Source organism: Oncorhynchus clarkii, chromosome 13 (genome assembly GCF_045791955.1).
Source record: "Oncorhynchus clarkii lewisi isolate Uvic-CL-2024 chromosome 13, UVic_Ocla_1.0, whole genome shotgun sequence".
Lineage (NCBI taxonomy): Eukaryota > Metazoa > Chordata > Actinopteri > Salmoniformes > Salmonidae > Oncorhynchus > Oncorhynchus clarkii.
Genome location: NC_092159.1, coordinates 60,066,735 through 60,092,640, shown reverse-complemented (window position 1 = coordinate 60,092,640; position 25,906 = coordinate 60,066,735). Strand labels below are relative to the sequence as shown.

At 44.6% G+C, this 25,906-nt stretch overlaps 1 protein-coding gene across 1 annotated transcript in view; it reads left to right on the top strand.

Moving 5' to 3' along the window:
• Positions 1-25,906, top strand: part of LOC139365185 (protein kinase C, alpha, b) — a 230,042-nt gene that overhangs the window by 68,911 nt on the left and 135,225 nt on the right. Inside the window, exon 3 of the mRNA XM_071102638.1 lies at positions 25,437-25,519. Coding sequence (XP_070958739.1) covers positions 25,437-25,519 — 83 coding nt within the window. The remainder of the gene's footprint in view (positions 1-25,436; positions 25,520-25,906) is intronic.

Sequence of the window (25,906 nt, the reverse complement as noted above, 5' to 3'; positions counted from 1 at the left end):
ACCTGCTGGAGTGCGTGCTACGGGTGGGTGTTGCTACGGTAACCAGTGAGCTGAGTTAAGGCGGGGCTTTACCTAACAAAGACTTATAGATGACCTGGAGCCAGTGGGTTTGGCGACGGATATGTAGTGAGTGCCAGCCAACGGGGCTTTGGTGACAAAACGGATGGCACTGTGATAGACTACATCCAGTTTGCTGATTAGAATGTTGGGGGCTATTTTGTAAATGACATTGCTGAAGTCAAGGATCGGAAGGATAGTCAGTTTTACGATGGTATGTTTGGCAGCATGAGCGAAGGAGGCTTTGTTTGCGAAATAGGAAGCCGATTCTAGATTTAATTTTGGATTAGAGATGCTTAATGTCAGTCTGGAAGGAGAGTTTACAGTCTAACCAGACAAATCAAATCAAATCAAAGTTTATTTGTCACATGCGCCAAATTGAACAGGTGTAGACCTTACAGTGAAATGCTTACTTACAGGCTCTAACCAATAGTGCAAAAAGGTATTAGGTGAACAATAGGTATGTAAATAAATAAAACAACAGTAAAAAGACAGGCTATATACAGTAGCGAGGCTATAAAAGTAGTGAGGCTACATACAGTCACAGTTAGTCAGGCTGATTGAGGTAGTATATACATGTAGATATGGTTAAAGTGACTATGCATATATGATGAACAGAGAGTAGCAGTAGCGTAAAAGAGGGAGTTGGCGGGTGGTGGGTGGGACACAATGCAAATAGTCCGGGTAGCCATTTGATTACCTGTTCAGGAGTCTTATGGCTTGGAGGTAAAAACTGTTGAGAAGCCTTTTTGTCCTAGACTTGGCACTCCGGTACCGTTTGCCATGCGGTAGTAGAGAGAACAGTCTATGACTGGGGTGGCTGGGGTCTTTGGCAATTTTTAGGGCCTTCCTCTGACACCGCCTGTAGAGGACCTGGATGGCAGACAGCTTAGCCCCAGTGATGTGTTAGGTAGTGCCTCGTGGTCGGTGGCCGAGCAATTGCCGTACCAGGCAGTGATGCAACCAGTCAGAATGCTCGCGATGTTGCAGCTGTAGAACCTTTTGAGGATCTCAGGACCCATGCCAAATCTTTTTATTTTCCTGAGGGGCAATAGGCTTTGTCGTGCCCTCTTCACGACTGTCTTGGTGTGTTTGGACCATTCTAGTTTGTTGTTGATGTGGACACCAAGGAACTTGAAGCTCTCAACCTGCTCCACTACAGCCCCTTTGATGAGAATGGGGGCGTGCTCGGTCCTCCTTTTCCTGTAGTCCACAATAATTTCCTTAGTCTTGGTTACGTTGAGAGATAGGTTGTTATTCTGGCACCACCCGGCCAAGTCTCTGACCTCCTCCCTATAGGCTGTCTCGTCGTTGTCAGTGATCAGGCCTACCACTGTTGTGTTGTCTGCAAACTTAATGATGGTGTTGGAGTCATGCCAGTCGTGGGCAAACAGGGAGTACAGGAGGGGCCTGAGCACGCACCCCTGGGGAGTTCCAGTGTTGAGGATCAGCGTGGCAGATGTGTTGCTACCTACCTTCAACACCTGGGGTTGACCCGTCAGGAAGTCCAGGATCCAGTTGCAGAGGGAGGTGTTTAGTCCCAGGATCCTTAGCTTAATGATGAGCTTTGAGGGCACTATGGTATTGAATGCTGAGCTGTAGTCAAAGAATAGCATTCTTACATAAGTGTTCCTTTTGTCCAGGTGGGAAAGGGCAGTGTGGAGTGCAATATAGATTGCATCATCTGTGGATCTGTTTGGGCGGTATGCAAATTGGAGTGGGTCTAGGGTTTCTGGGATAATGGTGTTGATGTGAGCCATGCCCAACCTTTTAAATCACTTCATGGCTACGGACGTGAGTGCTACGGGTCTGTAGTCATTTAGGCATGTTGCCTTTGTGTTCTTGGGCACAGGGACTTGAAACATGTTGGTATTACAGACTCAATCAGGGACATGTTGAAAATTTCAGTGAAGACACCTGCCAGTTGGTCAGCACATGCCCGGAGCACACATCCTGGAAATCCGTCTGGTCCCACAGCCTTGTGTATGTTGACCTATTTAAAGGTCTTTCTCACGTCGGCTACGGAGAGCGTGATCACACAGTCGTCCGGAACAGCTGATGCTCTCATGCATGCCTCAGTGTTGCTTGCATCGATGCGAGCATAGAAGTGATTTAGCTCGTCTGGTAGGCTTGTGTCACTGGGCAGCTTGCAGCTGTGCTTCCCTTTGTAGTCTGTAATAGTTTGCAAGCCCTGCCACATCAGACGAGCTTTGGAGCCGGTGTAGTATGATTCAATCTTAGCCCTGTATTGACTCTTTGCCTGTTTGATGGTTCGTCGCAGGACATAGCAGGATTTCTTGATTTTCTTGAAAGCAAGATTTCTTCCGGGTTAGACTCCCGCACCTTGAAAGCGGCAGCTGTACCCTTTAGCTCAGTGCGAATGTTGCCTGTAATCCATGGATTTTGGTTGGGATATGTACATACAGTCACTGTGGGGACGACGTACTCGATGCACTTATTGATAAAGCCAGTGACTGATGTGGTGTACTCCTCAATGCCATCGGAAGAATCCCGGAGCCTAGGTATTTGTAGTTGTCCACATATTCTAGGTCCAGAACCGTCCAGAGTAGTGATGCTAGTCGGGCGGGAGGGTGCGGGCAGCAATCGGTTGAAGAGCATGCACTTAGTTTTACTAGCATTTAAAAACAGTTGGAGGATACGGAAGGAGTGTTGTATGGCGTTGAAGCTTGTTTGGAAGTTTGTAAGCACAGTGTCCAAAGAAGGGCCAGATGTATACAGAATGGTGTCATCTGCGTTGAGGTGGATCAGAGAATCACCAGCAGCAAGAACGACATCATTGATATATACAGAGAAAAGAGTCGGCCCGAGAATTGAACCCTGTGGCACCCCCAGAGACTGCCAGAGGTCTAGACAACAGGTCCTCCAATTTGACACACTGAACTCTATCTGAGAAGTAGTTGGTAAACCAGGCGAGGCAGTCATTTGAGAAACCAAGGCTATTGAGTCTGCTGATAAGAATGCAGTGATTGACAGAGTCGAAAGCCTTGGCCAGACAGCTGCACAGTATTGTTTTTTATCGATGGAGGTTTTGATATAATTTAGGACCTTGAGCGTGGCTGAGGTGCACCCATGACCAGCTCGGAAACCAGATTGCATGGTGGAGAAGGTACGGTGGGATTTGAAATGGTTGGTGATCTGTTTATTAACTTGGCTTTCAGAGATTTTAGAAAGCCAGAGCAGGATGGATATAGGTCTATAACAGTTTGGGTCTAGAGTGTGTCCCCCTTTGGAGAGGGGGATGACCGCGGCAGCTTTCCAATCTTTGGGGCTCTCAGACGATACGAAAGAGAGTTTGAATAGGCTAGTAATAGGGGTTGCAACAATTTCGGTGGATAATTTTAGAAAAAGAGAGTCCAGATTGTCTAGCCCAGCTGATTTGTAGGGTTACAGATTTTGCAGTTCTTTCAGAACATCAGCTGTCTAGATTTGGGTGAAGGGGGGCATTTAGACAAGTTGCTGCTGGGGGTGCTGAGATGTATGGAAAAATGCTCATTGAAATGATCGATTATCATGGATTTATCGGTGGTGACACTATTTCCTATCCTCAGTGCAGTGTGCAGCTGGGAGGAGGTGCTCTTATTCTCCATGGACTTTACAGTGTCCCAAAACATTTTGGAATTAGTACTACAGGAAGCAAAATTCTGTTTGAAAAAGCTAGCCTTAGCTTTCCTAACTGACTGAGTATATTGATTCCTGACTTCCCTGAAAAGTTGCATATCGCGGGGGCTATTCAAGGCTAATGCAGAACTCCACAGGATGTGTTTGTGCTGGTCAAGGGCAGTCAAATCTGGGGTGAACCAAGGGCTATATCTGTTTTTAGTTCTACATTTTTTGAATGGGGCATGCTTATTTAAGATGGAGAGGAAAGCACTTCTGAAGAGCAACCAGGCATCCTCTACTGACGGGATGAGGTCAATATCCTCCCAGGATACCCGGGCCAGGTCGATTGGAATGGCGTGCTCACTGAAGTGTTTTAAGGAGCGTTTGACAGTGATGAGGGGTGGTCATTTGACCGCTGACCCATTACGCACGCAGGCATTGAGGCAGTGATTGCTGAGATCCTGGTTGAAGATAGCAGAGGTGTATTTAGAGGGCAGGTTGGGCAGAATTATATCTAAGAGGGTGCCCATGGTTACAGATTTAGGGTTGTACCTGGTAGGTTCCTTGATAATTTGTGTGTGATTGAGGGCATCTAATTTAGATTGTAGGACAGCCGGGATGTTAAGCATGTCCCAGTTTAAGTCACCTAACAGTACGAACTCTGAAGAAAGAAGGGAGCGATCAATTCACATATGGTGTCCAGGGCACAGCTGGGGGCTGTGGGGGGTCTATAACAAGCGGCAACGATGAGAGACTTGTTTCTGGAAAGGTGGATATTTAAAGTAGAAGCTTGAATTGTTTGGGCACAGACCTGGATAGTATGACAGAACTCTGCAGGCTATCTCTGCTGTGGATTGCAACTCCGCCCCCTTTGCAGTTCTATCCTGTCGGAAAATGTTATAGTTAGGGATGGAAATGTCAGGATTTTTGGTGGCCTTCCTAAGCCAGTATTCAGACACGACTAGGACATCTGGGTTGGCGGACTGTGCTAAAGCAGTGGATTAAACAAATTTAGGGAGGAGGCTTCTAATTTTTACATGCATGAAACCAATGCTTTTACGAAAACAGAAGTCAACAAATGAGAGTGCCTGAGGAATTGGAGTGGTGCTGGGGGCTGCAGGGCCTGGGTTAACCTCTACATCACAAGAGTAACAGAGGAGGAGTAGGATAAGGGTATGGCTAAAGGCTAAAGAACTGGTCGTCTAGTGCGTTCAGAACAGACAGTAAAAGGAGCAGGTTTCTGGGCGTGGAAGAATAGATTCAAGGCATAATGTACAGACAAGGGTATGTTAGGATGTGAGTACGGTGGAGGTAAGCCTAGGCATTGAGTGATGATGAGAGAGGTTTTGTCTCTAGAGGCACCATTTATGCCTCATGTGTGGGGGGTGGAACATAAGGGCTAGTAAAGGCATATTGAGCCAAAACAGCAATAGACAAGGCATATCGACATTAGGGAGAGGCATGTGTAGCCAAGTGATCATAGGGTCCAGTGAGTAGCTAGGCGAGCTGGAGGCACGGCGATTCAGACAGCTAGCAGGCTGGGGCTAGGAGGCCGGGGCTAGCAGCAGGCTAGCAGATGGGTCTCAGGGAGATGTCGCAACGGCAGAGCCTGTTGAAACCCCCTCAGACGATTACGTTGGCAGACCAGTCGTGATGGATCGGCTGGGTTCTGTGTCGGCAGCAAAGGGTCCAGGCCAATCGGCAAAAAATTGAAGCCCAGGAAGTGCTTGATGGATCTCTTCGGCTAGGCAGGAGGCTAACTGGTGCTTGCTTCAGAACAGAGACGTTAGCCAGGAGTAGCCTTCGGATAGCATCTAGCTAGCTGCGATGATCCGGAGTAAAGGTTCAGAGCTTGCGGTAGGAATCTGGAGATGTGGTACAGAAAAGCAGTCCGGCATGCTCTGGGTTGATATCGCGCTGTGCAGGCTGGCAGGAGTTGACCGTGCTGAGGCTGGCAGATGTTCGAGTTAACGGTGATGACCGCTAGCAGTGGTTAACTGACTACTAGCTAGTAGCTAGTTAGCTGGCTAGCTTCTGAAGGGGGTTCCGGTTCTAAAGTGTAAAAAATAGCAGATCCATACCACATTGGGTGAGGCTCGTTGCAGGAGAGTATGTTCAGTCCATAGATTGAAAATTAGATGAAAAATATTACAGATATATGAAGAAAAAACAATATAGACAAGGGACGGGACAAGACAATCAAAACAGACATCCCACGCCTACGCCATCTTGGAAGATCAATTCTAACACATCTGTTTCACCTTGAGCTAAGAGAGCTTGGCTGATACAACATCATGCACACCATGTGGGTCCCCAGGACCAGAATTTATTAACACTGCTGTGTCTGTACCTCCACTTGGTTATCCACCTGTTGTGCAATGTTTCACGCAATGTTAATGGAGCACTTTGGGACACAAATATTATGGGAACATTGATTACAAAATACCTTTATTAGCCTTGGAAGCTGTAGCTGTTGACTCTATGCTTAGATCAAAGCCCCAGTGCTCTATCTCCAGGGTTACCCCACAGAGTGTTCCAGAGATTTCTCTCATCTCCATGGTAGCTAGGCTACAACCATATCCTCTGATATTTACCCTGCAAATATCACCCAAGAGAACATATGATCTGCATTCACACAGAAGAAGAAAGCCACACTCTGAATAACAGTCAAATTGGCAGTTAATTAGTAGAATAATACCTGGAGTCAGCACAAGCTGTGGAAAGGTTTTTTGTGGGAGGAATGGGATAATGGATTACAAAACCTTATAGATTGTGTGTGTGTGTGTGTGTGTGTGTGTGTGTGTGTGTGTGTGTGTGTGTGTGTGTGTGTGTGTGTGTGTGTGTGTGTGTGTGTGTGTGTGTTAGGGTTTTCAGAAAAAAAATTGCCTATTTATTGATGGAAATAACATTCGATATAAATACATTTGACTGGTCATGTTTATCGGTCTATAGGTCAATTTGCATAATTTAGTGGAATTAAATTGGCATATATTCTTTATGTATCTTATTTATCACATGGCTATGGCATACATATACAGAGCCATTGAGTGGAAAATCTGTAACAGCACATGAGCTGCTTCTGCAGCATCTTGTGGTGCTTTCAAGACAACTGGGAACTCCTGGAAATCATGACGTCAGTGATCTTCAGGTTGGAAAGTCTGACCTCTAGAGAGAGGCCTGAGTTCCCGAGTTGGAATTCCGAGTTGGATAACCGTTCGAAACTATTTTTCCCAATCGGAGCTCGTTGCATCACACTCATTGCTTTTCAATGTTTTTTTATGTAGCCTAGGCCTAATGGTTGTATGAATTTGGGATATATGATTCCACAACTGTCCCAGAGTCTGTTTGGAATAGGCTATTTCTTTCTCAACACACTGACCAATAGAATAGGTAGCCTAAACTTTTCTACTATAGTATATTGACACAGGCTAGTGATTTTGCTGTTCGTTACTCATCTTGTTGGCTGAGGAAAAGTAAATGTGGACAGTTAATCAATGTTAAAAAGTGCACATTGTTGCATCCTCGACTTGCATGTTCTGTTAATATCAATTACCATATTCTCAATGTGATTTCTGTCATTCTGAGCACCCAATGCATATGGTTCCGGTACATTTCTCAAATGTCTGGTAAATTAGTATGTTGCCAGTCAAATGTCCAGCGCCACATTTTCCTGAAACCCTGGTATATGTGTTTGCGTGTGAATTATTATTTTATTAGGATCCCCATTAGCTACTTCTTAAGCAGCAGCTACTCTTCCTGGGGTCCACACAAAACATAAAGCATTACTTAATACTTAACATTAATAGACTATTACATCACAAAGACTGAATTTTCAAACACCTATGCCTTCATAATCATGTGATTCATAGACGTTACATAATGCAAGTGCAACAAATGACAAGGAACATGGAAAGGCAATAAGGAGGTGAGTTGCAAATAGGCTTCTTGATAAATTCTCCTGACATGAGTATAGCAACCTTGTTTTGCTAACTTCCCCTGACATGAGTATAGCAACCTTGTTTTGCTAAATTCTCCTGACATGAGTATAGCAACCTTGTTTTGCTAAATTCTCCTGACATGAGTATAGCAACCTTGTTTTGCTAAATTCTCCTGACATGAGTATAGCAACCTTGTTTTGCTAACTTCCCCTGACATGAGTATAGCAACCTTGTTTTGCTAAATTCCCCTGACATGAGTATAGCAACCTTGTTTTGCTAAATTCCCCTGACGTGAGTATAGCAACCTTGTTTTGCTAAATTCCCCTGACATGAGTATAGCACCCTTGTTTTGCTAAATTCTCCTGACATGAGTATAGCAACCTTGTTTTGCTAAATTCCCCTGACGTGAGTATAGCAACCTTGTTTTGCTAAATTCTCCTGACATAAGTATAGCAACCTTGTTTTGCTAAATTCCCCTGACATGAGTATAGCATCCTTGTTTTGCTAAATTCCCCTGACAGGAGTATAGCAACCTTGTTTTGCTAAATTCTCCTGACATGAGTATAGCAACCTTGTTTTGCTAAATTCCCCTGACATGAGTATAGCACCCTTGTTTTGCTAAATTCCCCTGACATGAGTATAGCAACCTTGTTTTGCTAAATTCTCCTGACATGAGTATAGCAACCTTGTTTTGCTAAATTCCCCTGACAGGAGTATAGCAACCTTGTTTTGCTAAATTCCCCTGACAGGAGTAAAGCTACATTGATTATATAGTTACCATCCATAATGGGTAACCTGGTGTAAAACATATACTTTTTACAGTTACCAGTGTGTGCATATGTGTGTGTTTGTGTGTGTGCTTGCCTGCATGCACGTGTGCAAGTGTGTTATGCTCCCCATCACAGTAGTGGGGTGTGTTTGTTATGCTCCCCATTACAGTAGTGGGGTGTCTTTGTTATGCTCCCCATCACAGTAGTGTGGTATGTTTGTTATGCTCTCCCATCACAGTAGTGGGGTGTGTTTGTTATGCTCCCCATCACAGTAGTGGTGGCGGTGTCTGTGTTATGCTTCCCATCACAGTAGTGGGGTGTGTTTGTTATGCTCCCCGTCACAGTAGTGGGGTGTGTTTGTTATGCTCCCCATCACAGTAGTGGTGGCGGTGTCTGTGTTATGCTCCCCATCACAGTAGTGGGGTGTGTTTGTTATGCTCCCCATTACAGTAGTGGGGCTGTCTTTGTTATGCTCCCCATTAAAGTAGTGGGTGTCTTTGTTATGCTCCCCATTACAGTGGCGGTGGGGGTTTCTTTGTTATGCTCCCCATTACAGTAGTGGCGGTGTGTTTGTTATGCTCCCCATCACAGTAGTGGGGTGTGTTTGTTATGCTCCCCATCACAGTAGCGGGGTGTGTTTGTTATGCTCCCCATCACAGTAGTGGGGTGTGTTTGTTATGCTCCCCATCACAGTAGCGGGGTGTGTTTGTTATGCTCCCCATCACAGTAGTGGGGTGTGTTTGTTATGCTCTCCCATCACAGTAGTGGGGTGTGTTTGTTATGCTCCCCATCACAGTAGTGGTGGCGGTGTCTGTGTTATGCTTCCCATCACAGTAGTGGGGTGTGTTTGTTATGCTCCCCGTCACAGTAGTGGGGTGTGTTTGTTATGCTCCCCATCACAGTAGTGGTGGCGGTGTCTGTGTTATGCTCCCCATCACAGTAGTGGGGTGTGTTTGTTATGCTCCCCATTACAGTAGTGGGGCTGTCTTTGTTATGCTCCCCATTATAGTAGTGGGTGTCTTTGTTATGCTCCCCATTACAGTGGCGGTGGGGGTTTCTTTGTTATGCTCCCCATTACAGTAGTGGCGGTGTGTTTGTTATTCTCCCCATCACAGTTGCGGGGTGTGTTTGTTATGCTCCCCATCACAGTAGTGGGGTGTGTTTGTTATGCTCTCCATTACAGTAGTGGGGGTGTCTTTGTTATGCTCCCCATTATAGTAGTGGGGTGTCTTTGTTATGCTCCCCATCACAGTAGCAGGGTGTGTTTGTTATGCTCCCCATCACAGTAGTGGAGTGTGTTTGTTATGCTCCCCATTACAGTAGTGGGGCTGTCTTTGTTATGCTCCCCATCACAGTAGTGGTGGCGGTGTCTGTGTTATGCTTCCCATCACAGTAGTGGGGTGTGTTTGTTATGCTCCCCGTCACAGTAGTGGGGTGTGTTTGTTATGCTACCCATCACAGTAGTGGGGTGTGTTTGTTATGCTCCCCATCACAGTAGTGGTGGCGGTGTCTGTGTTATGCTTCCCATCACAGTAGTGGGGTGTGTTTGTTATGCTCCCCGTCACAGTAGTGGGGTGTGTTTGTTATGCTCCCCATCACAGTAGTGGTGGCGGTGTCTGTGTTATGCTCCCCATCACAGTAGTGGGGTGTGTTTGTTATGCTCCCCATCACAGTAGTGGGGTGTGTTTGTTATGCTCCCCATCACAGTAGCAGGTTGTGTTTGTTATGCTCCCCATGACAGTAGTGGGGTGTGTTTGTTATGCCTTCCATCACAGCAGTGGGGTGTGTTTGTTATGCCTTCCATCACAGTAGTGGGGTGTGTTTGTTATGCTCTCCATTACAGTAGTGGGGGTGTCTTTGTTATGCTCCCCATTATAGTAGTGGGGTGTCTTTGTTATGCTCCCCATCACAGTAGCAGGGTGTGTTTGTTATGCTCCCCATCACAGTAGTGGAGTGTGTTTGTTATGCTCCCCATTGCAGTAGTGGGGCTGTCTTTGTTATGCTCCCCATTATAGTAGTGGGGTGTCTTTGTTATGCTTCCCATCACAGTAGTGGGGGTGTGTTTGTTATGCTCCCCATCACAGTAGCGGTGTGTGTTTGTTATGCTCCCCATCACAGTAGTGGGGTGTGTTTGTTATGCTCTCCATTACAGTTGTGGGGGTGTCTTTGTTATGCTCCCCATTATAGTAGGGGGGTGTCTTTGTTATGCTCCCCATCACAGTAGTGGTGGCGGTGTCTGTGTTATGCTTCCCATCACAGTAGTGGGGTGTGTTTGTTATGCTCCCCGTCACAGTAGTGGGGTGTGTTTGTTATGCTACCCATCACAGTAGTGGGGTGTGTTTGTTATGCTCCCCATCACAGTAGTGGTGGCGGTGTCTGTGTTATGCTTCCCATCACAGTAGTGGGGTGTGTTTGTTATGCTCCCCGTCACAGTAGTGGGGTGTGTTTGTTATGCTCCCCATCACAGTAGTGGTGGCGGTGTCTGTGTTATGCTCCCCATCACAGTAGTGGGGTGTGTTTGTTATGCTCCCCATCACAGTAGTGGGGTGTGTTTGTTATGCTCCCCATCACAGTAGCAGGTTGTGTTTGTTATGCTCCCCATGACAGTAGTGGGGTGTGTTTGTTATGCCTTCCATCACAGCAGTGGGGTGTGTTTGTTATGCCTTCCATCACAGTAGTGGGGTGTGTTTGTTATGCTCTCCATTACAGTAGTGGGGGTGTCTTTGTTATGCTCCCCATTATAGTAGTGGGGTGTCTTTGTTATGCTCCCCATCACAGTAGCAGGGTGTGTTTGTTATGCTCCCCATCACAGTAGTGGAGTGTGTTTGTTATGCTCCCCATTGCAGTAGTGGGGCTGTCTTTGTTATGCTCCCCATTATAGTAGTGGGGTGTCTTTGTTATGCTTCCCATCACAGTAGTGGGGGTGTGTTTGTTATGCTCCCCATCAAAGTAGCGGTGTGTGTTTGTTATGCTCCCCATCACAGTAGTGGGGTGTGTTTGTTATGCTCTCCATTACAGTTGTGGGGGTGTCTTTGTTATGCTCCCCATTATAGTAGGGGGGTGTCTTTGTTATGCTCCCCATCACAGTAGCAGGGTGTGTTTGTTATGCTCCCCATCACAGTAGTGGGGTGTGTTTGTTATGCTCCCCATCACAGTAGCAGGGTGTGTTTGTTATGCTCCCCATCACAGTAGTGGGGTGTGTTTGTTATGCTCCCCATCACAGTAGCAGGTTGTGTTTGTTATGCTCCCCATGACAGTAGTGGGGTGTGTTTGTTATGCCTTCCATCACAGTAGTGGGGTGTGTTTGTTATGCTCCCCATCACAGTAGTGGGGTGTGTTTGTTATGCCTTCCATCACAGTAGTGGGGTGTGTTTGTTATGCTCCCCATCACAGTAGCAGGGTGTGTTTGTTATGCTCCCCATCACAGTAGCAGGTTGTGTTTGTTATGCTCCCCATCACAGTAGCAGGTTGTGTTTGTTATGCTCCCCATGACAGTAGTGTGGTGTGTGTGTTATGCCTTCCATCACAGTAGTGGGGTGTGTTTGTTATGCCTTCCATCACAGTAGTGGGGTGTGTTTGTTATGCCTTCCATCACAGTAGTGAGGTGTGTTTGTTATGCCTCCCATCACAGTAGTGGGGTGTGTTTGTTATGCCTTCCATCACAGTAGTGGGGTGTGTTTGTTATGCCTTCCATCACAGTAGTGGGGTGTGTTTGTTATGCTCCCCATCACAGTAGTGGGGTGTGTTTGTTATGCCTTCCATCACAGTAGTGGGGTGTGTTTGTTATGCCTTCCATCACAGTAGTGGGGTGTGTTTGTTATGCCTTCCATCACAGTAGTGGGGTGTGTTTGTTATGCCTTCCATCACAGTAGTGGGGTGTGTTTGCTATGCTCCCCATCACAGTAGTGGGTGTGTTTGTTATGCTCCCCATCACAGTAGTGGAGTTTCTTTGTTATGCTCCCCATTATAGTAGTGGGGTGTCTTTGTTATGCTTCCCATTACAGTAGTGGGGGTGTGTTTGTTATGCTCCCCATCACAGTAGCGGGGTGTGTTTGTTATGCTCCCCATCACAGTAGTGGGGTGTGTTTGTTATGCTCCCCATCACAGTAGTGGGGTGTGTTTGTTATGCTCCCCATCACAGTAGCAGGGTGTGTTTGTTATGCTCCCCATCACAGTAGTGGGGTGTATTTGTTATGCTCCCCATCACAGTAGCAGGTTGTGTTTGTTATGCTCCCCATCACAGTAGCAGGTTGTGTTTGTTATGCTCCCCATGACAGTAGTGGGGTGTGTTTGTTATGCCTTCCATCACAGCAGTGGGGTGTGTTTGTTATGCCTTCCATCACAGTAGTGGGGTGTGTTTGTTATGCTCTCCATTACAGTAGTGGGGGTGTCTTTGTTATGCTCCCCATTATAGTAGTGGGGTGTCTTTGTTATGCTCCCCATCACAGTAGCAGGGTGTGTTTGTTATGCTCCCCATCACAGTAGTGGAGTGTGTTTGTTATGCTCCCCATTGCAGTAGTGGGGCTGTCTTTGTTATGCTCCCCATTATAGTAGTGGGGTGTCTTTGTTATGCTTCCCATCACAGTAGTGGGGGTGTGTTTGTTATGCTTCCCATCACAGTAGCGGTGTGTGTTTGTTATGCTCCCCATCACAGTAGTGGGGTGTGTTTGTTATGCTCTCCATTACAGTTGTGGGGGTGTCTTTGTTATGCTCCCCATTATAGTAGTGGGGTGTCTTTGTTATGCTCCCCATCACAGTAGCAGGGTGTGTTTGTTATGCTCCCCATCACAGTAGTGGGGTGTGTTTGTTATGCTCCCCATCACAGTAGCAGGGTGTGTTTGTTATGCTCCCCATCACAGTAGTGGGGTGTGTTTGTTATGCTCCCCATCACAGTAGCAGGGTGTGTTTGTTATGATCCCCATCACAGTAGTGGGGTGTGTTTGTTATGCTCCCCATCACAGTAGCAGGTTGTGTTTGTTATGCTCCCCATGACAGTAGTGGGGTGTGTTTGTTATGCCTTCCATCACAGTAGTGGGGTGTGTTTGTTATGCTCCCCATCACAGTAGTGGGGTGTGTTTGTTATGCCTTCCATCACAGTAGTGGGGTGTGTTTGTTATGCTCCCCATCACAGTAGCAGGGTGTGTTTGTTATGCTCCCCATCACAGTAGCAGGTTGTGTTTGTTATGCTCCCCATCACAGTAGCAGGTTGTGTTTGTTATGCTCCCCATGACAGTAGTGTGGTGTGTGTGTTATGCCTTCCATCACAGTAGTGGGGTGTGTTTGTTATGCCTTCCATCACAGTAGTGGGGTGTGTTTGTTATGCCTTCCATCACAGTAGTGAGGTGTGTTTGTTATGCCTCACATCACAGTAGTGGGGTGTGTTTGTTATGCCTCACATCACAGTAGTGGGGTGTGTTTGTTATGCCTTCCATCACAGTAGTGGGGTGTGTTTGTTATGCCTTCCATCACAGTAGTGGGGTGTGTTTGTTATGCTCCCCATCACAGTAGTGGGGTGTGTTCGTTATGCCTTCCATCACAGTAGTGGGGTGTGTTTGTGTTCTCACCTCTGTGTTTTCCTGATGTGGACATGATAAATGGAGGTGGTGACAGAGAGCGAGCAGGAATAAATCACACTGGGAGATATTCGCTGAGCTTTTTATTTATACTCTTTTTTTCTGTACCTTTATTACTCAGGAAGATGAATTCATTCTCTTTTCCCCTTCTCAGCAGAAACCAGCAGATTACCATGGAAACATCTCTGATGCATACTGCACACTTAGAGATTCAGATATGATGATGATGTTGTTGATGATGATGATGATTGTGGTGTTGGTGGTGATGATGATGATGGTTATGGTGGTGGTGATGAGGATGTGATTATGGTGGGGGTGATGATGATGATGGTTGTGGTGGTGATGATGATGATGATGATGATGATGAGGATGGATGTGGTGGTGATGATGATGTTGATGGTTGGGGTGGTGATAATGATGATGATGGCTGTGGTGGTGATGATGATGATAGTGATGGTGGTGGTGATGATGATGATGCTGGTTGTGGTGGGGATGATGATGATGATGGCTGTGGTGATGATGATGGTTGGGGTGGTTGTGGTGGGGATGATGATGATGATGATGATGGCTACGGTGGTGATGATGATGATGATGGTTGTGGTGGGGATGAGGATGATGTTGTGGTGGGGATGATGATGATGATGATGGCTGTGGTGGTGTGATGATGATGGCTGTGGTGGTGGTGGTTGTGATGATGATGATGGTTGTGGTGGTGGTTATGATGATGATGATGGTTGTGGTGGTGGGGATGATGATAGTGATGGTTGTGGTGGTGATGATGATGGTGGTGGTGGTGATGACAGTGATGGTTGTTGTGGTGATTGTGGTGGTGGTGGTGGTGGTGGTGGGGATGATGATGATGATGATAGTGATGGTTGTGGTGGTGTTGATGATGGGGATGGTTGTTGTGGTGATGGTGGTGATGATGATGATGATGATGATAGTGATGGTTGTGGTGGTGTTGATGATGGGGATGGTTGTTGTGGTGATGGTGGTGATGATGATGATGATGATGATGATAGTGATGGTTGTGGTGATGGTGGTGATGGTTGTGGTGGTAATGATGTTAATGATGATGATTGACTATCAGTCTCTCAATGTTGGAGAGCTCTCAAATTTCAGAGGGAATTGACTGAAGGTCAACCTCTGTTCCACTGTATACTGTATACCAGGACTCAGCAACTTTTAAAAGCACCCAGTTGTCCAATTACACAACAGCCTACAGATAGATACACAGTGCTAACTGCCAGAGATTAACTGATGGCATGCACACTCCACAGTGACTGCTGTGCACAGTCATTCCCAAAACATGAATTATTGATTTGCTTGGTAATTGTCTTGCTTATCCTCCCCTTTCTTTAAGAGAGGTATTGACTAGGTCTGCTGATCATCACCATGACTCCCAAAGAAACATATGCATACACAAGCACCTGTGTACACACACACACACACACACACACACTGTCTTGGTAGTAAAAAAGGGGAAGTGAGAGCCTTGGAGAGTGGTGGTTCATTACTTGGGTCCAATACAACCTGGCATCAAAATCAAACATCTATACTATCTACCAGCCTACTATACCATGTATTCTCCTTTCTGACAAGTTTCTTCTACAGCAGTGGCTCCCAAACTTTTTATAGTCCCGTACCTCTTCAAACATTCATCCTCCAACTGCGTACCTCCTCTAGCAAGGGTCAGCGCACTCTCAAATGTTGTGTTTTGCCATCATTGTAAGCCTGTCACACACACACTATATGATACATTTATTAAACATTAGAATGATTGTTTTTGTCACTTCCCACCCAGCTCGTGATAAGTGACAAATAGCTCTTATAGGACCAGGTCACAAATAATAATAGAATAATAATTAATAATTTTGCTCTTTATTTAGCCATCTTACATATAACACTTTATTTGTTCATCGAAAATGGTAAATAACTCACCACAGGTTAATGAGAAGGGTGTGCTTGAAAGGATGCACATAACTCTGCAATGGTGGGTTATATTGGAGAGCCTCAGTCTTAAATCATTTTCCACACACAGTCTGTGCCTGTGTATAGTTTTCATGCTAGTGAGGGCCGAAAATACACTCTCACATACTGTAGTTACGTGGTTGCAAAGGGCATCAGTGTCTTAACAGCGCGATTCGCCAAGGCAGGATACTCTGGCAGTGGCTTCTGATTAAATTATATTTTCACTGAACTGCTTGTTGCAATTTCGATGAGGCTCTCTTGTTCAGATACCACTAACTGGACTGGAGGCAGGGCATGAAAGGGATGACGAATCCAGTTGTTTGTGTCGTCCGTTTCGGGAAGGTATCTGTGTAATTGCACATCCAACTCACTCAGGTGCTTCGCTATATCACATTTGACATTGTCCGTAAGCTTGAGTTCATTTGCACACAAAGAATCATACAATGATGGAAAGACATGTGTTGTCCATGTTAATGCAGACAGAGAAGTGCTCCAACTTCTTAATCATAGCCTCAATTTTGTCCCGCACATTCAATGTAGTTGCGGAGAGTCCCTGTGATCCTAGATTCAGATCATTCAGGCGAGAAAAAACATCACCCAGATAAGCCAGTCGTGTGAGAAACTCGTCATCATGCAAGCGGTCAGACAAGTGAAAATTATGGTCAGTAAAAAAAACTTTAAGCTTGTCTCTCAATTTTTAAAAAAATGTGTCAATACTTTGCCCCTTGATAACCAGCGCACTTCTGTATGTTGTAAAAGCTTTACATGGTTGCTGCCCATGTCATTGCATAGTGCAGAAAATACACTAGTGTTCAGGGGCCTTGCTTTAACAAAGTTAACCATTTTCACTGTAGTATCCAAAATGTCTTTCAAGCTGTCAGGCATTCCCTAGGCAGCAAGAGGCTCTCGGTGGATGCTGCAGTGTACCCAAGTGGCGTTGGGAGCAGTGCTTCACGCGCGTTACCACCCCACTATGTCTCCCTGTCATATGACTTTTGCGCCATCAGTACAGATACCAACACATCTTGACCACCAAAGTCCATTTGATGTCACAAAGCTGCTGTACTTAAAACATATCCTCTCCTGTTGTCCTGGTTTCCAGTGGTTTGCAGAAGAGGATGTCTTCCTTAATCGACCCCCCATAAACGTAATGGACATTTACCAGGAGCTGTGCCAGGCCCGCCACATCTCTTGACTCATCCAGCTGTAACGCACAGAATTCACTGGCTTGTATGCCATGCAGTAATTGTTTCAAAACATCTCCTGCAATGTCAAAATAAATGTAGAATTACTGATGCTGACATTGGATGTGGTTGTGGAAGCAGAACAACTTGTGTAGTCGACAGGTGCAGGTGTAGTACTGCTGGTAGTAGCAATACTACCAGTAGAGCTGGTATGTGTCTCTATGGGGCCTATGGGGCCTTACTTTTTTTTAGCATTTAACCATTTTCGAGCAAACGGAATGAACAGCAGCTACATTTGGTTACATAAGGACTGTTAGTGGAATTCCCGCAAGAGAGTAACGGTTAATGTGATTGGATGTTAATTATTTGACTAGGCTACCTGTATTTGACATTGTGTTATTTTGCTGAACACCAGATTTTTGGCAGTGAAACGAGGCTACTCAGTCGAGAGAGAAAAAACTCACCCAGATGTATATCCCTGTTTGAAAAAATATAAATGAACTGTTTGAAAATGTTTAAAAAGAAAAGTAAAACAATTTTTTTTGTACAATTCTTTTTACAAATTTTAATCACATCTTTATTTGGCGTACCCCCGATGGCATTCTGTTCTACAGGAATGATTTAAACTGTTATAACCATAGAGATATATTTAATGCAGTGGTTACAACTAGGGTTGCACATTTTGGGGAATATTCACACTCCCACTTTCCGTGGGAATTAACGGGAATATTTGGGAATTAACGGGAATATATGGGAATTAACGTAAATATATGCAAATTAATACATCTAAATGTAGATGTTTTTTGCATTGGATATATTTACCATATCATATGGAGACAGAAACATAAACCTTTTACCTTATCATAAGTAGACATAATTTAAAATGATTAAATCCTTCCAATAGAAATTAAAAAACAATTTAGTTACGAATTGAGTTGACTTAATTAAATGAGTTGGCTCTTGTCTCTTCACATGGGATGATTTCACTGAACAACAAAATAAATAAATTATTGAATGATCCCCAATGTTCCATCGCATCTCCCAAAAACGTTTTCAACATACATGTGTAAAATTATAGTTTAGAAACTAAAACTTTGGTTGTGTTCCTCTCAGGCTTCCATGTCTTCTTTCTGGACCTCCTCAATGTTCACCTCTTGAACATCAGACTCTGAGGCCTCATCTTCACTGTGACTTTCCAACCCTGTTGAGGATGGCTCGTTGTCAGGCTCAAAAAGCTCAAATTTTCCTGGATGGCCACCAATTTTTCAACCCATGTATTGGTCCACTTGTTGCATATGTGTGTGTTCCAAAACAAGGACCAGATGCGCTCTGAGGCGGCTGATGTTGGTGGGATTTGGAGGATGATGGAGGCAACAGGAGAAAGAGCCTCAGATCCACAAAGTAATTTCCACCAGGTGGCTGATGAGATATGTTGGCACGACTGCCATATTGCATCTCCATCCCAAAGCCCTTGCTTGGAAGTGTACTTTGCCAGACTGCCAAGAACCTTGCCCTCATCCAGGCCAAGGTGGTGAGACACAGTAGTGATGACACCATAGGCCTTGTTGATCTCTGCACCAGACAGGATGCTCTTTCCAGCATACTTGGGGTCGAACATGTACACTGCGGCATGTATGGGCTTCAGGCAGAAGTCTTCACGCTTTTTGATGTATTTCAGAACTACAGTTTCCTCTGCTTGAAGCAACAGTGAAGTGGGCAGGGCAATACGGATTTCTTCTCTTACATCTGCAGGCAGAGTCTGAACATCCGACAGGGTGGCATTGTCTCCCTCAGTCAGCAACAGCCCCAAAACATCACTGCTCTAGAGGAGATCTGCATGGAGGAATGGGCCAAAATACCAGCAACAGTGTGTGAAAACCTTGTGAAGACTTACAGAAATCGTTTGACCTCTGTCATTGCCAACAAAGGGTATATAACAAAGTATTGAGATAAACTTTTGTTATTGACCAAATACTTATTTTCCATCATAATTTGCAAATAAATTCATTAAAAATCCTACAATGTGATTTTCTGGATTTTTTTTATCATTTTGTCTGTCATAGTTGAAGTGTACCTATGATGAAAATGGCAGGCCTCTCTCATCTTTTTAAGTGGGAGAACTTGCACAATTGGTGGCTGACAAAATGCTTTTTTGCCCCACTGTACATGCATACATACATACATACATACATACATACACACACACACACACATATCCTACATACATGTACATACACACACATATCCTACATACATGTACATACACACACATATCCTACATACATGTACATACACATACACACAAAGAACAATTAAAAAATAAACATATATATAAAACTTGCAGCAGCACTAACAAGGTTCTTATTAGCTATTTCTAGGCTTCGCTGAGACGACGAGCAAATAATTTGTTTTTAGATTTTACAGCACCTTACACAATGTTTCTGCTTAATTCCCTAATCTCCCCATTCACTCTGTCCAATTTGAAATATAGTTGAGTGGTGGAGACCAGAGTCGATCAAACTTGGGCTGTCTCTTGTGGAGGTCATAAGTGAGCTTTTCAAGAGGAAGAAAGTCAACAATCTGGTCAATCCACATTTTAAATGTAGGAGAGGTATTAAAGGCCCACAATAGAATAATACATTTCTTAGCAAAGTATGTAATAGTCATAAGCAAATTTTCTCTGTCAGGATCAAGAACAAAGTCCTGCTGGGCATTAAGAAGATAGATACACGGGGTCATATCAAACTGTACATCTAGTATTTTCTGTGCAGCAGTATGTATAGATTGCAAGAATCTGGCAATCTCTCTACAGCTCCAAAATACATGCATATAGGTTCCACTTTCAGAGGTACATTTTTTACAGTTAGGAGACGTCTGTTTTCATGCTACGGAGTCTCAAAGGAGTGTAATAAAATTAGATTATTTCATTTTTACATTAGTAGAGGAGCAGTATACCCTGTCGCAAACCTCCGCCCATAACGCCCATAACTCATCACAGACCTAGGTCCTTTTCCCAGATTATTTTCCAAGGAGTAAAGGAGGAGCCTCCTTTCTCAGAAAGTCTATAGATATAAGATATTTTGCCTTTAATTGATTGTGCTGTGACAAGAAGGGTTTCAACTTCATTCAACTGAGTTCTAAACCTCCTCTTGGAAGTAAATGAGGAAATGACATGTCTAATTTGAAGATATATATATTTTTTAATTGGATCTTGGCACATTGAATTTACTGCAGAGCTCTTGAAAGGATTTCAGTGTTGTGGTTTTCTGATTAAATAGGTCTGAAAAGGTCCTGATTCCTAGAGTATGCCAAATATTAAAGTTGGCATCCCTCAGGGCTTTTGGCAAGACTGTGTTGCCTACTATAGGTGAGTGAGAACATATTTGTGAGGAAATGCCCAGGTATTTCTTACAGTCCCTCCATGCTAGTAGGGTGCTGTAAATCACAAAGGTTTTGGCTAAGTTGCCCACTTCACTAAAGTTATTAATGAATATAATTGAGCTTAGGGGCAATGGACCACAGGATTGGGCTTCTATCTGAATCCATGTTGTTCGAATAGCCATGATTGTATATGTACTTTTTCACAGCATTCCAGCTCCCTCTCGAGATCTAGCCTGTGTGCTTCCATTGCTTTTTTCTTAGAGGGAGCATATGCAATTAGATGACCTCTTAGTGTGGCTTTAGCAGCGTCCCACATTGTGGCCGGAGAAACAGGACAATCTTTGTTGTCTTGTGTGTAGTTGTCTATCCATGTAGTTACCAATGTATGGAACGCTTCGTTTGATAGCATGGAGGTGTTGAATTTCCAGCTCTTTGACCTCGGGATGTTTTTGCAGAGGTCCAAGCGGAGGTGGACAAAGGCGTGATCTGAAAGTGCTATGGGTCCGATTGTACACGTGGCTGAATTTATGAAACTCTTTGGGATAAAAATGTAATCTATACGGGAGTAGGTGTTATGGACATTAGAGTAGTATGTATAGTCCATAGATGAGCTATTAGTCTCTCTCCAGATACAGTGCCTTGCGAAAGTATTCGGCCCCCTTGAACTTTGCGACCTTTTGCCACATTTCAGGCTTCAAACATAAAGATATAAAACTGTATTTTTTTGTGAAGAATCAACAACAAGTGGGACACAATCATGAAGTGGAACAACATTTATTGGATATTTCAAACTTTTTTAACAAATCAAAAACTGAAAAATTGGGCGTGCAAAATTATTCAGCCCCCTTAAGTTAATACTTTGTAGCACCACCTTTTGCTGCGATTACAGCTGTAAGTCGCTTGGGGTATGTCTCTATCAGTTTTGCACATCGAGAGACTGACATTTTTTTCCCATTCCTCCTTGCAAAACAGCTCGAGCTCAGTGAGGTTGGATGGAGAGCATTTGTGAACGGCAGTTTTCAGTTCTTTCCACAGATTCTCGATTGGATTCAGGTCTGGACTTTGACTTGGCCATTCTAACACCTGGATATGTTTATTTTTGAACCATTCCATTGTAGATTTTGCTTTATGTTTTGGATCATTGTCTTGTTGGAAGACAAATCTCCGTCCCAGTCTCAGGTCTTTTGCAGACTCCATCAGGTTTTCTTCCAGAATGGTCCTGTATTTGGCTCCATCCATCTTCCCATCAATTTTAACCATCTTCCCTGTCCCTGCCTATGAAAAGCAGGCCCAAACCATGATGCTGCCACCACCATGTTTGACAGTGGGGATGGTGTGTTCAGGGTCATGAGCTGTGTTGCTTTTACGCCAAACATAATGTTTTGCATTGTTGCCAAAAAGTTCAATTTTGGTTTCATCTGACCAGAGCACCTTCTTCCACATCTTTGGTGTGTCTCCCAGGTGGCTTGTGGCAAACTTTAAACAACACTTTTTATGGATATCTTTAAGAAATGGCTTTCTTCTTGCCACTCTTCCATAAAGGCCAGATTTGTGCAATATACGACTGATTGTTGTCCTATGGACAGAGTCTCCCACCTCAGCTGTAGATCTCTGCAGTTCATCCAGAGTGATCATGGGCCTCTTGGCTGCATCTCTGATCAGTCTTCTCCTTGTATAAACTGAAAGTTTAGAGGGACGGCCAGGTCTTGGTAGATTTGCAGTGGTCTGATACTCCTTCCATTTCAATATTATCGCTTGCACAGTGCTCCTTGGGATGTTTAAAGCTTGGGAAATCTTTTTGTATCCAAATCCGGCTTTAAACTTCTTCACAACAGTATCTCGGACCTGCCTGGTGTGTTCCTTGTTCTTCATGATGCTCTCTGCGCTTTTAACGGACCTCTGAGACTATCACAGTGCAGGTGCATTTATACGGAGACTTGATTACACACAGGTGGATTGTATTTATCATCATTAATCATTTAGGTCAACATTGGATCATTCAGAGATCCTCACTGAACTTCTGGAGAGAGTTTGCTGCACTGAAAGTAAAGGGGCTGAATAATTTTGCACGCCCAATCTTTCAGTTTTTGATTTGTTAAAAAATTTTGAAATATCCAATAAATGTCGTTCCACTTCATGATTGTGTCCCACTTGTTGTTGATTCTTCACAAAAAAATACAGTTTTATATCTTTATGTTTGAAGCCTGAAATGTGGCAAAAGGTCGCAAAGTTCAAAGGGGCCGAATACTTTCGCAAGGCACTGTATCTATCAGTCTCTTTAGTAAGAGTAACATCTTTGCAGATCTAGGATTTTTGGTGGGGACTTGAGATGATATTTTTCTCCCCAATTTCATGGTATCCAATTGTTTTAGTAGCTACTATCTTGTCTCATCGCTACAACTCCCTTACGGGCTCGGGAGAGACGAAGGTTGAAAGTCATGCGTCCTCCGATACACAACCCAACCAAGCCGCACTGCTTCTTAACACAGCGTGCATCCAACCCGGAAGCCAGCCGCACCAATGTGTCGGAGGAAACACCGTGCACCTGGCAACCTTGGTTGGCACTGCGCCCGGCCCGCCACAGGAGTCGCTGGTGCGCGATGAGACAAGGACATCCCTACCGGCCAAGCCCTCCCTAACCCAGACTACGCTAGGCCAATTGTGCATCGCCCCACGGACCTCCCGGTCGCAGCCGGTTACGACAGAGCCTGGGCGCGAACCCAGAGTCTCTGATGGCACAGCTGGCGCTGCAGTACAGCACCCTTAACCACTGCGCCACCCGGGAGGCCCTAGGGTTATCATTTTTGACATGAAAGCAGGAGTATCTGTGTTAGGTGCGTATATATTTAAGATAGTAATTGATTGACCATACAGTGACCCAGTTATCAAAATAAATCTCCCATCCGGATCAGATATGTTTTTGTCAATTATGAATGGAACATTCTTATGGATAATTATGGCTGTACCTCTACTGTTTGATTTGAAAGATGAGAAATACACCTGTCCCACCCAAGCTCTGCGGAGTTTGGCATGTTCAGCATCACAGAGGTGTGTCTCTTGTAATAGCATGTCTGCTTTTTCCTTTTTTAGAGCACATAGTATCTGTTTCCGTTTTATTGCATGACCGAGACCATGGCAGTTCCATGTCAATAGATTTAAGGTGCTAGTCATCGTCAACGAACAGTAATGGAACTTTAGTGCAAGTCATCGCTGGGTAAAAGTGGATAATAGTTACAGCTGCTTTCACATAAAAGGAAAATAAATGGTGTACATGAAATAACAATCTCTGAACACCCCAGCCGAGTTCCCAAACAACTCAACACATCCCGATGGATCTATTACCCCCGCTCAGTCTCAATTCTGTGTTCCGAATAAAACAAAAACCGGGAACAGTTAGCAACGCACAACGTCTCCCCACCAAAGAAATGCCTCATCCTCTCCTCTCGCCCGCATTGAGTAAATTACAACGTAGCCCCCGTCCAGACCACGTTAAAAGAGGGAGAAAATAAAATCAATAGCCCAGCCTACATATACAGTGCCTTGCGAAAGTATTCGGCCCCCTTGAACTTTGCGACCTTTTGCCACATTTCAGGCTTCAAACATAAAGATATAAAACTGTATTTTTTTGTGAAGTAATAGCATTAATCGCATTTAATCATTGGTCCGTTTCTCATTGACCAGGATTATCTTTCAAAAAACGTTTTGCCTCTTTGGGAGTTTTGAAGTGTTGCAGGGCTCCTTGGTGAAGAATCCTGAGCTCGTTTGGGTACTTGAATCCCCTGAAGATGCCTCGGTCAATGGAGTATTTCTTCACTTCGTCAGACTCTCTGCGCTTTCGGCGTATTCCAGCTGACAGGTCCTGGTGTAAAGGGAGTTTGGCGTTTCCCACTGTGATGGTGTTGATTTTCGCCGCCTGTAGGACTCGTTGTCTGGCTGCTGGTGGGAGCCTCATTGCCTGGTGAGCTCTCTCGAGTTCTTTGGGCCTGTCGGTGGACAGGTGGAGCCACCTGGGAAGTTTGTCTTGCAGGTAGGGGATCAGTGGCATATTTCCCTCTTCTTTTTCGGCCCAGATTTAATAGAACACAATTATTCCTTTGCCCCCTGTTTTCCAGGTCCTCTGTTTCTCTTCCAGATGCTCTACTTTCTTTTTAGCATATGATATTGTTTCCATGGCATCTGTCAATAAGTTTTCCATGGATAGGATTCGCCCCTCTGCCTCGTCCAGGCGTCCCGTGTTTATGGTTATCTTGTTGTTGATGTCAGGCAAAGCATTTTCCAGGATTGTCACCTTGCCCCCTATCGCACTGAGCTGAGAGTTAATGGCATCTAATGTATTGTTGAGTTCTGTATGTTGGGATCTCAACTCAGAAAGGATGTCTTCGACAGAGTGCGAGGTTGGCATTCGTTGGGCCTCGGGGGGGAGCGGGTCCTCTTGCTCCTGGCTAATGGCGCTAGCTTTTTCTGAAGCTAGCTACTTCTTGGAGGCTTTTTCAGTCGATAATGCTCGAGTCCGGGTAAAAATGTCACCTGTAGTGTCGCCTTTTGTAGCCGCCATGACTTTTTTACCTAAGCTAAAGGAGTTTAAACTTGAAGTGGAGGTAAGATTAGGAATTGGAATCTACTTGTGCGGAGCTCTTAGTTCACACGGCCATCTCGGTCAAGGGTCACGTGATCCCCCTGGATGGCACTTTTTGAATGACTGCTGGCTGCAGCCTGGAGCTGGTCTATAGAGGATGACTGGATGACCCATTGTGTTCAGTTTGGATGCTCTCCAAGAGGGGAGGAGGGTGCGGGTGGCTGGGGAAGGGAGGTGGGGAGAGTTAGATTGGTCATGGTGTGTGTGTATGTTGTGTGTTTACATGTCATGTGTAAGGGAGAAAGATAGGGAAATGTTCCTGATTACCATCTAACTGTCCATGTCTCTTCTGCCCTCTTCTACAGTGTGCTGTTTTGTGGTCCACAAAAGGTGCCATGAGTTTGTCACCTTCTCTTGCCCTGGAGCCGACAAAGGCCCCGACACAGATGTGAGTTCCTGCACTCTCTCTCTCTCTCTCTCTCTCTCTCTCTCTCTCTCTGCTCTCTCTGCTCTTTCTCTCTTGCTGCTCTCTCTCTCTCTCTCTCTCTCTCTCTGTCTGTCTCTCAGCACATCTAAACATATGTTAACAATGCCAGAGCAAGTGAAGTAGGTAATAAACAAAAGTGAAATAAACAACAAAAATGAACAGTAAACATTACACATACAGAAGTTCCAAAAGAATAAAGACATTTCAAATGTCATATTATGTATATATACAGTGTTGTAACAATGTGCAAGTAGTGAAAGTACAAAAGGGAAAATAAATAAACATAAATATGGCTTGTATTTACAATGGTGTTTGTTCTTCACTGGTTGACCTTTAATTGTGGCAACA